The sequence below is a fragment of the Acartia tonsa genome, chromosome 7 (assembly GCF_053477335.1).
Source record: "Acartia tonsa isolate MP-2025a chromosome 7, ASM5347733v1, whole genome shotgun sequence".
NCBI lineage: Eukaryota > Metazoa > Arthropoda > Copepoda > Calanoida > Acartiidae > Acartia > Acartia tonsa.
Genome location: NC_137266.1, coordinates 49,914,172 through 49,928,943, shown reverse-complemented (window position 1 = coordinate 49,928,943; position 14,772 = coordinate 49,914,172). Strand labels below are relative to the sequence as shown.

Sequence of the window (14,772 nt, the reverse complement as noted above, 5' to 3'; positions counted from 1 at the left end):
TTTTGAGCGACAAAAAGTATTATGTGTAGATAGGTTTTGTGACTAATTTGCTCTTAATATTCCCAAAAAAATGGCAAAACGGTTGAGCCGTTAGCCGTTACTTTTCCAACTTTTTGTTCAATTTAGGGAAAATAGACCTACCAAGGATTATTTATGCAAAACTTCAGATCGAAATTCGAATTCTAAGTGCCATTTAATCATTGATTACGAGATTGTTGCATTAAAACCTTCCCCCCACCCTTTATTTTTTCAGTAGAATTAAACTTCTCCCAAATAACATTATAACTTTATTTCATGGACATATTACTAGTAACACTTTTTTAATTTCCAGATTTTACTGAAAACTACCAAAAACGTTTGAAAACAGTTATCAACAGCCAAAAGTATATGTTGTAGATATAGCATGTGAGATTTCTAGGGGTAGGTTTTTTAACTTTTTTTGGGGGTGTTAGGCTCAAAAATACTACCAATAATATTGGGGGCCCATCCATATGGCCACTGGGTAACAGCTACAGCTGAGAAGCAGCTGTTGCCCTGATGCCATATGGATGGACCTTTCTATTTTTGGGGAGTATTAATAAGCTTGGCACCTATAAAAACTTACCCAACACATCACAAGCTATGTCTTAAACTTTTACTTTTATCTGTTGGTAACTGTTCTCAGCCAATTTCAGGTGTTTAACAACTAAATCAATACTGAAATATTCAATATGGATGGACCACCACTATTTTTGGTAGTTTTTTTTGAGCTTAGCACCCATAAAAACCTACCCCTAGACACATCACAATCCCTATCTACTCATTCTACTCTTGGCCGCTCCCAGCTGAGCTGCAGTTATTACCCAGCCTCCATATTGATGGGCCTACACTATTTTTGGTAGTATTTTTGAGCTTAGCACCCATAAAAACCTACCCCTAGACACGTCACAATCTCTATCTACTCATTCTACTCTTGGCCGCTCCCAGCTGAGCTGCAGCTGTTACCCAGCTGCCATATGAATTGGCGGCCACTATTTTTGAGTACAGCATCCATAAAAACCTACCCCTATATACGTCACAAGCCATATCTACCCTTAATACTCTTGGCAGCTCCCAGCCGTTTTCAGCCGGTTCTAGCCGTTTAGCAGCTGGTATTAGAAATTGAAAAAATGATTATTGCTATCATTTACCATGAATTAAACCAAAAATATGTTTCAAAGTTGATTCGGACGTAATTAATGATGAATTTGCCCTGAAAATAGGCAAAAAACGGCTAAGCTGCCAGCCGCCAGCCGTTACTTTTCCAACTTTTTGTTCGATTTAGGGAAAATAGACCTACCAAGGATTACTCATGCAAAATTTCAGATTGAAATTCGAATTCTAAGTGCCATTTAATCACTGATTACGAGATGGTTGCATTAACGGCCTCCCCCCTTTTGTCTTATTGTGACTAAATTTATGATCACAGTAGTTGAACAACATTATATTTTTGAACAATATCATTACGAACAAACATATCATTTTGTGGCTTGTTTTTCGGGCTTTTGTAGTTTCCTTCTCTGTGCTTAAATCTGAAATTATAAATGTTTTAGGTGGTTTTAGGCTATTTCTAACCTCCCCAACTCTTCCATAAGCAAGGGGCAAAGCAACTAGTCTAAAATATAGAAAGTGTTTTTAGTTTTACTTTTGAGCAAAAAAATGAGGAAATGTCATTTTGATTGGCTTCTTCTTTTCAGAGAAGCTTTATATGCGTAAAGATGGACTTCTCCTTCTATGAAGCAAAGTCTCTACTGGCTAGTTGGGAAACCACTAATTGAGTTAGAAATGTTAAAAATTAAAGTAATATCATGCTTTATTCAGCATGTAGAAAACAAGGGACAAGGATTCTAAGTGATAATTTTCCTACAACCAACTTCCCTCTTTTCCCCCCTTCTTACTCACTTCTCTTCAGTTAAATCACAAAACAAGTTATGCCACTTAAAGATCAAAATTTTTAGCAATTTCAAATGGAATTTGCTGAATAAACAAGAGTAATAATATTTAAGTAAGGAAAGGTATTGTCAAATAAACACGCATATACCTGGTGTATCCCTTGTCTTTTAAAAAGTCTATGATAAGTTGTGGAGATGAATCTGAATAAAAAAATATTTAGTGTTAACAATTTAATATTCTAGATATTCATAAGTACATTGTTCAATAGGTATATTGAACCAAGAGAATAGTTATTTCTCGCATCGTATTATAAACGGCTTTCCGCGGATATAGAATGTACAATTATAAGATTAAAACCAGTTTTTTAGCCCCGAGTTGCCGAAGGCACGGGCTAAAAAAACTGGTTTTAATCTTATGATTGTACATTTTTATATTCGTAGAAAGCTGGATATAATACGATGCTAGACATAGTTTTTTTGTATGGATGAGAACCGGTTCCTATCCACCGGATTCGAATGAATACGAGAAAAAACTTTACAAGTGTCATTTTCTTTGACTTAAAAATGCATTTTGAAATTGAATAAATATGATCACAAATATTTTAACAATTAAATTAAATATTATATCTTATTAATGATTAAAGTATACCTTTCATCAATTCGCCTGCCAAAAAAGTTTCTACAGATAGAACCTTAACATTTTAAGCCATATGTAGGAGTTAATTTCTCACAAATGATTTTTAAAAATAATTTTAAGATCATTTAGTTATGAGTGTTTATTTTGTTGGCTATTTCTCTAAAAGCAAGAAAGGTTCGATCCTGCTACTCCCCCACTAGACTATATAAGTTTGAAGGAATTTTAATTAATATAATAGATTTGAAATCTGCATAAAATTTTAAGGGTTTTTTTTTATAAAATTCGTTTTTTATATAATTCTTTATTTAAAGGCGCAAATACGATTTAAGTTAATTAATTTTGACATCTGTGATTGGTGGATTGAAAACTATCTGCGCTCTGATTGGAGAAGCTTAAGTGTCGTACATCATTCAACCAATTAGAGCGCGGGTAGGTTTCAATCTAGCTTTCCTATTGGTCAAAATAAATTAACTTAAATCGTATTTGCGACGTTAAATAAAGAATTAAATAAAAAACGAATTTAATAAAAAAACCTTAAAATTTTATGCAGATTTCAAATCTATTATATTAATTAAAATTCCTTCAAACTTATATAGTCTATCCCCCACCCTTTGAAAAAAAAACTTTATTGGTCCTTTACCAACACCCAGCTTCTTTTTAGGGATTAACTGAACCAAACAACAGCTAATACCAATAATAAAACTATATTTTTATAGTAAAATCCCCTCCAGATTCACTATTTGGACCAATTTGCTAAGATTCTTACTCATAATTGTATCTTATTCTGATACAGAGACATTTTTGTAATAGTTATTTAACCCTTTAAACAGATGATTTTCAACAACCACCCAAATTTTGACCATTTTGACCGCCTGTATTGTTATCAAACTAATTTTCCCCCAAAAAACTCATTCTATTCTTGACAATGCACGAAGATGCTGCTAAATTTTATGTGAAAAAATGTATATAAATAACCATGTAAGTTGTTTTATTTTATAGAATTTTTTTATTACATATTTTAAATTTACATAGTCCTGTTGTTACTACGCTTTTTGTTGATATAATTGTCCTTGTTTCTTTAAATTTTGACCATTTTGCTAAAATGATTTGTTATGTTATTGTGTATATAACCATTTCTTATACTTTTTTGTGAAAAAAATTTAATATTTTTTTAGACCCTGATGATGTTTATGCCAATAAACGAAAAATTTCGGTGCCTGATGTGTTGATTTTTTGCCTTGTTGGGGAATAGAATAGTTGGTGCGCGTCCCTTTTTATGAATATACTACAGAGATATTTGTATGTAAGTACAACAATTCTTCAGGGAGAGATAGGGGACATAGGGCTGTTTATTACACTGGTCCTCAAAGTTTTTTGATAACATTTTTTATTCGTTGGCTTAACAACATTGGGGACTTTTTATGGAATTTTAATTGGTTGGTTCATTAAATTGAGTGTCCAAACTTTTTAACCATTAAATGTAATCTACAGAAATGGTAATTTTGAGTATCATTATTAGGTATGTACATCAATGTATCGGCCATTGTCTTATCCCTTTAGATTCCCGACAATTTTTACCTCAATGTCTACATGGTCCCAGTTGATACTTCTCAGCACAGCCAGCTCCCAGCCCTCAATGTCCAGTATGAACAGATTTACAGTAGGCTTGCCAGCCGCTTGTAATATGCTCTCAAGATTAAAACATTGCACCTACATGTTTAGTTGAATCATGCAAGGGATTTTTTTTCAATCTTGTTACAATAAATACACGAACAAAAATTTTTTTTGTCAAAATAATACTATTTTATAACAAAATCAGTCAAAGCATATGACTGTTACTGTGTGGTACTTAATGACATTGTAGATGCCTTTTAAATATAAATTAGTAAAAGGATAAATGTATAATTTTGGAAGTTGGTGATTTTAGTCAACTCATTGAAGTGATTATTTTAAAACATGATAAAAACATGAAAATATAGATGAACAAAACTAGCACCTACCGGAAAAACATACTCACTGGCACTATCAGCCCCACTAAATCCACCCATGGCAGACTGATTATCCTTGGTTTTTCCTGCACTAAATAATAATGTTCTTGTCAAAATTTGTCTGTATTAGCCTTTCAAAATATTATTCCTATTGGGATATTTTAAAGGAAGCCTGCAAGGAATACCACGCTTTAACTGCTGAAAGAATGCCACAAGTAGACCCAATACCCAAAATTTGAAGCCTTCAGCTTCTATAACAAAAAAGTTCTAGGCATTTTAAAATGACATTTTATGTACAATGAAAATTTTGAAAGAATTTGAATGCTAATGTTAGAAATTTTGAAATTAAACTACGTGGCCTAGAAACAAAATTATAAGCTTATTTTTGTCATAAATTTACATTGCCAGTAACTAATTATATATTTGCAATAAAAATACAAATTTTTATAGTCAAAATCATTAAAAAAATTAAGTTTAACTTGCATTGTACCGAGTGTACTGTAGCCAACCAGAAGGCTGAATCAGCTTAGCAACCAATCACAGCTGAGCTTGCAGAAGTTTCCCCCTTTGTTTCCGCTATGATTTTTGTTAAAAATGTAATCAGTTACCGGCAATCTAAATTTTTGACAAAGATAAGGTTATAATTTTGTGTCTAGGCGACGTAATTTAATATTGTTTTTTCTTTTATGAGCATCGGAAATCTTTCAAAATTTCCATTGTATATAAAATGCTTTTTTGAAATGCTTAGAACTTTTTTGTTATTGAAGCTGAAGGCTTTAAATTTCGGGTATTGGGTCTACTTGTGGCAGTCTTTCAGCAGTTTAAGCGTGGTATTTCTTGCAGGCGTCCTTTAAATAAGATTTCATTTAATTAGAACAAAAGTACATTTTATTTGATAATATCATCTTATTTTTATGTACATATTTTTGGAACTGAAATTAATTTATTCTACAGGTAAATATAACTTTTATAGGTTTTTTCAACATTTCAAGAAACTTCACAGTAAATCCTATAGTTGTTTGCAAAAAGACCAAAAAAGATCAAAAATACTAATTTACAAGACTTGTCAAATGCAAATTCTGAAATGAGTCTTATTCCATACCTTCTAATATTGAATTTTGTAAAATGAGCTCTGGTCTGTGTGCCAAGGCAGTGATTCAATAAATATGACTTCCTTCTTTTCTAAAATAAAAGAAAAAGTGGAATGGTGAGATAAATATTTGGAATCAGTGGAGATGGGGGGAATGGACATATTGTTACTTGAATCTTAAAACAGATTAACATGTTAAAGTGAAACTTGCAGCGTGCTGGGATAATGATTCCCCCCTTTACCCCATCCCGTCCTACTGAATAAACGAACTGACTAATAAACGTGTTCCATGTTAGCAAGCTAAATCGACGATAATTTCCTTCCGGTCATAATATCAACTTATATTCTACAATCTTCATTCATTGTTTAGACTAATTCATTTTCAGAGAATCATTTTATTAAGCTTTCAAACCAGTCCCTTAAAATTTGGTACTTTTGCTAACAATCTGATAAACTTTTGATTGAATAAAGACAAAATTTTATTTGGCATCAACCAGTTTTCTTCAATTGAAATATTTCTTTGTACTATGAAATTTCCATTTAACCTACCTTTTTACATTTGTTAAAGAAGAATGTAGTTGTTTCAATCAAAACACCTGAAAAATATTTAATTTTTTATAAAAAAAAAAAGTGGTTTAGTGTAACTATTTATAATTTGGAACTGCACTTTGGATCAATTTTGATAAATTTTTCTCATTAAAATGTGAAAGAGTTGTGAATACCAAAATACAAAATATGCCAGTTTTTGGGCATATCCTTGATTATATCAGTAAAAAAGAATGTTTTCAAAAAAGTAATCTTTAGTTGTTTGCTGTTTGGCCTGCCATTTGAAATGCCTAGAGAACAGATCTACAGTGTAGATGTATATACAGACAACTACCTCCCTTTCTTTTTCAAAGACCTCATTCGTCTGCTTCTAAAATATTTTCTGCTACTTGGCTGCGTTATTATAAGTGACACCATTGGTTGATTTTCAATGACCCAATAGAAAGGTTGCACAAGGTGGTTGCTATGGAGAGATACAGTTATTTAACTCTTTCTCCCTATAGTGTTTTACTCTAATACCTAGAGTTACTTTGTTATTCATATTGCTGATAAGAAATGAAAGTTATCAGAGAAAATAGTAAAATGAACCCATAAATAAGGTATAAGCTAGAAGTAAATAAAATAACCTGTCCAGTTGTAGTTATGTTCTAGAGGGAGTGAGACAGAAAATTCACAGTCGGCAGCCCCAGCCTCCACGAAAAATCCTCCCTAAACACAAGTTGGATCATGGAAAGAAAACGAAGTAGCGGGTTTCGTTTATCTTCACAGTAGCTTTTCTCTCATTTCAAGTCCCTTCCGGGCACTATAACCCTGCGAGGCCAATTTACTAACCCTGCGGGGTAATCATTGATTTTTACCTAACCTAAAATAGCCTATCATAAGCTACTGTGAAATTACGATAAAATCAGCTACCTCGTTTTCTTTCCATGATCCCACAAGTTAATTTTAACTCCTTATGATTAGATCTATGGATCTTAAGAGATAAGAGAAGACGATAAAATGTTATGCATTCCCATTTATGTCAAACATGATTACTCTTCTGTAGATTAAAACTGTTAGTTGAAAAGTTTTGACACTATTGGTTTGAATAAAATTTCGTAAAGAGTACCCAAAGTTTTAAACCAACCAATGAGAACATGTTAAAACTTTGGGTACAAGTGTAACTTACTGCCCAATATCCCCACACTAAAGAATTTACCTTTTAAAAAATTATTATAATATTGAAATTTAGGTCCCCCCCCCCCTTTAATTTTGGCTGTAAATTATTTTAAAACTTACTGTTAGATTGTTTTTATAAACCATTTGCATTACATCCAAAGCTTGTTGGTTGCATTCATATTTCATATCTATCAAAATAAAGACGTTTATTAACAATTCAACAAAGTGAGAAATTCTTTGTAGTAATTTTTTGTTTAATTTAAAGTACTTTTATTTATGTCAATAAAATTATCCCCTGCCATATTTTAAATATAAGATTTTTAAGTATTGTAGATAAATCCTTTTAAGTCCATTAGTCAGTCCGCAATGCTATGGGGAGTGTGGGATCTTCTCGACAGCTATATAAGACAAACAGCTGAAATTTTCAATGAAGTTTCCTGTGACATATGATTTGCGCATCTGGTCATTCATTGCTTTGTCCTTCTGTTTATCGGTATTGCTTCAAAAGACATAGACCATTATCTTCAAAGATTACGCGAATTTTCTTTGAGTTTGTACATTTTCTCTCTTTCTTTTCTTCTGTTCTACAATAACCCATTTGGTCCGTTTGTCAATTTCATGATTTTCTGTGCTTCGCTACTTTTGGATGTTGTTATGGTATTTGCAAAAATTACTTACCCAACCATTGCTCATTCTCTAAAACATATTTTTCATCTCTTCTTGCAGGTGGGACAAAATAGTCCTTTTTTAATACATCTAGAAATAATCCATTGCTTTTTTTCTTTTTATATAAAAATTAGCAGCTACGCCTCTAGAGGCAACTTTAGTTAGGATCACTAGAGCAAAGTAATTAGGGTGTGGTGTGGAGGAGCCACTTCACTTTAAATATTAGATTAAAAAAAAAACTTTAGTTAGGGGGTATTTTATCCAGATGGATGATATTTCTTTGGAGGGTGGAGGTTCCCTCCCCCAAAAATGGGTATAGATAGACCTTCCCATATTCACTGTAAATGAGAACCAAATCAGTCTAGCGATTATGAGATCTAAAGTTTCACTAGACAAAGGTTTTTTTATAAAAAAATATATAAAATATCTATGGCCATGACATTGTTAAAAAAAGGGGTATATAGTAACCGAACTAATAATGCTATACAATTATAAATACCTGATAAATAAATTTCATCTGGATCTAAGCAATTCAACAATGGCCTAAAAAGTTGATAGGATAGTATTTAAGACAATTTTTTTATTAATTATAAAATGGAAATGTCTTAAAAAATAAATGTCAGTTTTGTTTGCCCCATCTCATCTATTTATTACCTCTTTTCAAAGTAACTATGAAATTGTTACCCTTATACTTTTTAAAATGAAGCTAAACTTAGTTTAGTTCCCCACCGTGACTAATTTATATTTTTAAATGTACCAAACATTCGGTTTATGGGATCGATGCCCTTACAATATTTATTTTGATAAAATAAATTAAATATATATTCTAAAAGAAAAAAACTAAAAGAACAGTTATTTTACCTCATTTTAAATATCACATCTAATTTTGCATTTCTGTCGTTTAGATCTTCCTGAAATAGTAAAAGCTTTGTTAAACAGGGATGACAACATACATAAAGCAAAGCTCTGAAATCAAACGGTAGAACAAACAAACAATAGAACAATTCTAACATGCCTAAATTAACAAAAATAGCTACTTGTGACGTACAGACCTTAGTTATAGAAGAGTTTTACATTTAAAACACGACCGCTTACAGTGAAAATGAAAATGCAATACAAGGATAACAACATTCATAAGCAGTGAAGCACTTTAGTATAAGTTTAAGGGGAACAGCCATTAAATATGGCAACTGAGAAGAAATCACATTTCTCCAATAAAATATGAATCTCAAACTTAACATAACAGAAAGACAGACAGACATAATAAATAGTAGAATATATTGTCTGTAGCTATATGAATCTTCATACAAAATTCCTGCAACTTATCTTTTCTAACAGCTGAAAAAATGCACATTTCTTACAGATAAATTTTTAGAGAAGTACTGACAGACTAAGTATTAGTTATGGATAGTAATTTGTAGTGTTAGAAAATTTAGGTTCCATGGAATGCTTCCAGGCCCCATAAAGAAAAAAAGAAGATATCTGAAAGAGATGACAAACTTTCTATTGTTGATCTAACCCTATTCTTACCATTGTTATGACATTGTTATAGGTTATATCCACAAATTTTGTGTCTTTCCCTTGGGTCACATTTTTCTAAATAAAAATATTATAAAGATTTTAGTTCTAACTTAAAGTTAAAACATACAGAGAGAGAGAGGAGACAATGGGCTCTTTATTACACTAGTTCCCAGAGTTTATAATAACGTTTTCTTAACAACTTTGGGGAATTTAGTGATTTTTGTTTGGTTGCTTCATTAAGTGTTCATACGTTTCGACCACTAATTTTAATCTACAGAATTGATAATTTTTTGCAACATCATTGGGAATGTAGATTAATTTATCAGCCATTGTCTTATCCCTTTAGATAGATGGTTAACATATCTTAAAGGTTAAAAATATGACTTCAAACCTAAAATTAATTAGCGACGTTATTCTATAATTCACTATGCCTGTCCGACCGTCAGTCAGTATTGAACGTTATGTGGGAATTACTTGGCTGCTACTTAAGATAGACAACTGAAATTTTAGTGAAGATTTCTTTGACCTGTGTTCATATCATCTAGTCTTTGTCTGTCTATCTGTCGCCCATGCTTTAAAAGATATAAAAAAAAGTGGCAGGCTTGGGCTAGAAATAAGTTTAAACCATTAAACAAATTTTCCCCAAAATCAGCACAGGAGCCATGAAAAGCTTGATTAAATTAAATTGAGAACCCAGTATTTCAATAGTTATTGAGATCTTAAGATTCAGACTAAAAACCCTACTACTTAATATAATAGAATTTGTGTCCCAAAAATAAATGTTCTACTGAATAACTTCTCTAAGCTAGTCACAATCTATACCATAATTAATATCAACTATCTTTCTATATATCTATCTATCTATCTATTTATCTATCTATCTATCTATCTATCTATCTATCTATCTATCTATCTATCTATCTATCTATCTATCTATCTATCTATCTATCTATCTATCTATCTATCTATCTATCTATCTATCTATCTATCTATCTATCTATCTATCTATCTATCTATCTATCTATCTATCTATCTATCTATCTATCTATCTATCTATCTATCTATCTATCTATCTATCTATCTATCTATCTATCTATCTATCTATCTATCTATCTATCTATCTATCTATCTATCTATCTATCTATCTATCTATCTATCTATCTATCTATCTATCTATCTATCTATCTATCTATCTATCTATCTATCTATCTATCTATCTATCTATCTATCTATCTATCTATCTATCTATCTATCTATCTATCTATCTATCTATCTATCTATCTATCTATCTATCTATCTATCTATCTATCTATCTATCTATCTATCTATCTATCTATCTATCTATCTATCTATCTATCTATCTATCTATCTATCTATCTATCTATCTATCTATCTATCTATCTATCTATCTATCTATCTATCTATCTATCTATCTATCTATCTATCTATCTATCTATCTATCTATCTATCTATCTATCTATCTATCTATCTATCTATCTATCTATCTATCTATCTATCTATCTATCTATCTATCTATCTATCTATCTATCTATCTATCTATCTATCTATCTATCTATCTATCTATCTATCTATCTATCTATCTATCTATCTATCTATCTATCTATCTATCTATCTATCTATCTATCTATCTATCTATCTATCTATCTATCTATCTATCTATCTATCTATCTATCTATCTATCTATCTATCTATCTATCTATCTATCTATCTATCTATCTATCTATCTATCTATCTATCTATCTATCTATCTATCTATCATAGGTTATTGTTTCGACCACTAATTTTAATCTACAGAATTGATATTTTTTTGCAACATCATTGGGAATGTAGATTAATTTATCAGCCATTGTCTTATCCCTTTAGATAGATGGTTAACATATCTTAAAGGTTAAAAATATGACTTCAAACCTAAAATTAATTAGCGACGTTATTCTATAATTCACTATGCCTGTCCGACCGTCAGTCAGTATTGAACGTTATGTGGGAATTACTTGGCTGCTACTTAAGATAGACAACTGAAATTTTAGTAAAGATTTCTTTGACCTGTGTGCATATCATCTAGTCTATACATTGCTTTGTCTGTCTATCTGTCGCCCATGCTTTAATAGGTATAAAAAAGTGGCAGGCTTGGGCTAGAAATAAGTTTAAACCATTAAAAAAATTTTCCCCAAAATCAGCACAGGAGCCATAAAAAGCTTGATTAAATTAAATAGAGAACCCAGTAGTTCAATAGTTATTGAGATCTTAAGATTCAGACTAAAAACCCTACTACTTAATATAATAGAATTTGTGTCTCAAAAATAAATGTTCTACTGAATAACTTCTCTAAGCTAGTCACAATCTATACCATAATTAATATCAACTATCTTTCTATCTATCTATCTATCTATCTATCTATCTATCTATCTATCTATCTATCTATCTATCTATCTATCTATCTATCTATCTATCTATCTATCTATCTATCTATCTATCTATATATCTATCTATCTATCTATCTATCTATCTATCTATCTATCTATCTATCTATCTATCTATCTATCTATCTATCTATCTATCTATCTATCTATCTATTTTTTCAGTTATAGATATCAAAATTAAATTTCCTGTATTTTCAAGAAAACATCAATGGGGTCAGACTGCCTTTTTGCAGTTTTTTGGCTATTTTTTATATTATTTTCATTTTTCCTCATATCTTTGGTGTTTATGGTCCAAGTTCAAAATTTTTTTAGTTAAAAATATCAAAATAAAAATTTTACGTTGTTTTGAGCATCCAGTATGTAATTTACTTTGACCGTCAGTCTGTTAGTCATCATACTGATATATAAGTATTAAAAAATTAAAAACAAATGTTGAAAAGGTTTCGTGATTTTTCCCCAATATACATGTTTTTGACTACTAATCTTTGAATTCTTATACATAATTTTTGTGCTTCGCTACTTATGGATGTTGTCATCCTTGTTTATTATCATTTACTTATATCGAAAGTGCAAACATTGTACCCCAACTTATTCATTTAATAAAAAACGAAGCGTGATCTATCTATCTATCTATCTATCTATCTATCTATCTATCTATCTATCTATCTATCTATCTATCTATCTATCTATCTATCTATCTATCTATCTATCTAGCTATCTATCTATCTATCTATCTATCTATCTATCTATCTATCTATCTATCTATCTATCTATCTATCTATCTATCTATCTATCTGTCTATCCATCTATCTATCTATCTATCTAACTATCTATCTATCTATCTATCTATCTATCTATCTATCTATCTATCTATCTATCTATCTATCTATCTATCTATCTATCTATCTATCTATCTATCTTTAACCTGAATAACTTCTCTTAGCTCGTCACAATCCATCCCATAATTATTATCAAATCCATCTAAAGCAAAATTGAGATATTAAGATTTGAAGGATTTGACGGTTTCCTGAAAGAACCAAGTCGAGCACAGAACCCCTTCACCTTTTTATAAAATTAATATAATATAATCAATATGAATATTACACCATGTCTAACGTAACAAACAGATTTGACAGTTCGGGCGGACATACCGACCTTAAATGTAGAAAAGCTTCGCTTTAAAATAATTTTAAAAGAAGAGTCAAAATTTAAGATTATTTAGAATGTATAACATAAAAACTTAAAGTCCTTTATAAGAGGATATATGACACTATTATATATCATATAGCGTGGCTACTTTATAATTACAGTATAACTGGCTTACTACCGAAAAAAAAAACATTTTAGATATACTAATTAAATGTTTTACCTATAACATTTGATGATAAGTTATTTATAATAACAAAACCCCAACAGCATAATATTAACAACAAAAATATTGGAACATTTCTGTATGTTACAACTTTTAGCCGTAAGAATTTAATTATTTTTACTAACATTTTAACTTATAACTACCTAACTATGTAAAGGTAAAAATACTAAGGTATCGTAGAAAGTTGTAGAAATTTGCAGATTTGTTCTACAATCTAACCAATTTATTTTGACTAAAAACAGCAAATTTTTAAAATATTTCGAAGAATGGGGGCTACTGTATAACTAGCTTATGTCAGTATGTTTGATTGTTCGTCACTAAAAGATCGTTATGATTAAAGTCTCTATGCAGCTCAAAGACTAGGCATTTTTTTTCTTTTCAGTTCAGACACAATAAAAATGTTGTAAAATATGTCAAGTCAGAAAAGTTTTACTTTTACTATATAACAGTTTAGTATTGTTTTTTATCTATTTTTTTTTACATAGCTTTACATAGGACCTATGATGGTTTTAGACTGTTTTATTGGGATGGATTGAGAGTATTTCTTGTCCCATTTGAATATTAATTCTTTGCATCAAAGGGGCGCAGCCACTTGTTTTATTAAAATTGATTTAGCTTACACGATAGCCTTCTTCGTAATTCTATTTTTATAAATTGGAAAACAAGTTGCTAAAAAAATACTTGTTATTGGTTTTTTAGAAACTTTTGTTCTTTTAGCAGGCGGATGATAAGCGAAAATCAAATTCGAAAATCACGCACCGTACACACACATTGTTACACACACACGCACTTAGAAACGAGTTTTATGACACACAACCACACTTAAAAATACACAATATGGCAGGAGGGTAGCCGTTTATTAGTAGCGAAGCTACTCTATAATTTGAAATATCCGTCTGTATGTATGTATGTATGTCTGTCAGAAACGTTTTGGGGGAAACGTGATTTTCTCAGCTCCTACAAAAGATAGAAGGCTGAAATTTTTTGTCAACATTCCCATCAATAAGGAGCATAATTAAGTATAAAACATCGTTAGCGGTCGGACTGCTTTTAAGCAGCTTTTAGCCGCTTTAAATTTTAAAAACTGATTTTCTTGTCTCCTGTAAAGGAGAGAAGGCTGAAACTTCTTGTCAACATTTCCATCAATATGGAGCATAATTATGTATAAAACATCAATAGCGGTTGGACTGCTTTTAAGCAGCTTTTTGGCTGCTTTCATTTTTCAAAACTGATTTGGTCGGCACCTGTAAAAGAGAGAAGGCTGAAACTTCTTGTCAACAATCTTATTGATATGAAGCATTATTAAGTATAAAACATCAATAGCGGTCAGACTGCTTTTAAGCATCTTTTTAGCCGCTTTTATTTTTCAAAACTGATTTGCTCGGCTCCTGTAAAATATATAAGGCTGAAACTTCTTGTCAACATTCCTATTAATATGGAGCA

At 30.8% G+C, this 14,772-nt stretch overlaps 1 protein-coding gene and 1 long non-coding RNA gene across 2 annotated transcripts; one reads left to right on the top strand and one right to left on the bottom strand.

Moving 5' to 3' along the window:
* Nucleotides 1-1,351: 1,351 nt before the first annotated feature.
* Nucleotides 1,352-13,498, bottom strand: LOC145323928 (uncharacterized). Its single transcript, XM_080166530.1, has 15 exons — nt 13,327-13,498; nt 12,883-12,938; nt 9,526-9,591; nt 8,857-8,906; nt 8,495-8,538; nt 8,008-8,085; nt 7,450-7,517; nt 6,798-6,879; nt 6,175-6,221; nt 5,638-5,717; nt 4,548-4,626; nt 4,126-4,257; nt 2,560-2,602; nt 2,060-2,111; nt 1,352-1,550 (listed from the first exon to the last, which is right to left on the bottom strand). The coding sequence occupies exons 1-15, from the start codon at nt 13,454-13,456 to the stop codon at nt 1,442-1,444; spliced, it is 1,116 nt and encodes a 371-aa protein (XP_080022656.1). The 5' UTR covers nt 13,457-13,498; the 3' UTR covers nt 1,352-1,441.
* LOC145323929 (uncharacterized) lies at nt 3,488-3,763 on the top strand. The gene is made up of 2 exons (XR_013881140.1): nt 3,488-3,525; nt 3,723-3,763. It is a non-coding gene; the product is annotated as an uncharacterized LOC145323929 (long non-coding RNA).
* Nucleotides 13,499-14,772: the final 1,274 nt, after the last annotated feature.

What these genes read in the sequence shown, in the direction of transcription:
- LOC145323928 (XM_080166530.1), bottom strand. Translation starts at nt 13,456, where the DNA reads ATGTTAGTAAAAATAATTAAATTCTTACGGCTAAAAGTTGTAACATAC. An exon ending in GATGTGATATTTAAAATGAG is followed by an intron (nt 8,539 to 8,856) that starts GTAAAATAACTG and finishes TCAACTTTTTAG; the next exon opens with GCCATTGTTGAATTGCTTAG. An exon ending in TCTTTAACAAATGTAAAAAG is followed by an intron (nt 5,718 to 6,174) that starts GTAGGTTAAATG and finishes CTTTTATTTTAG; the next exon opens with AAAAGAAGGAAGTCATATTT.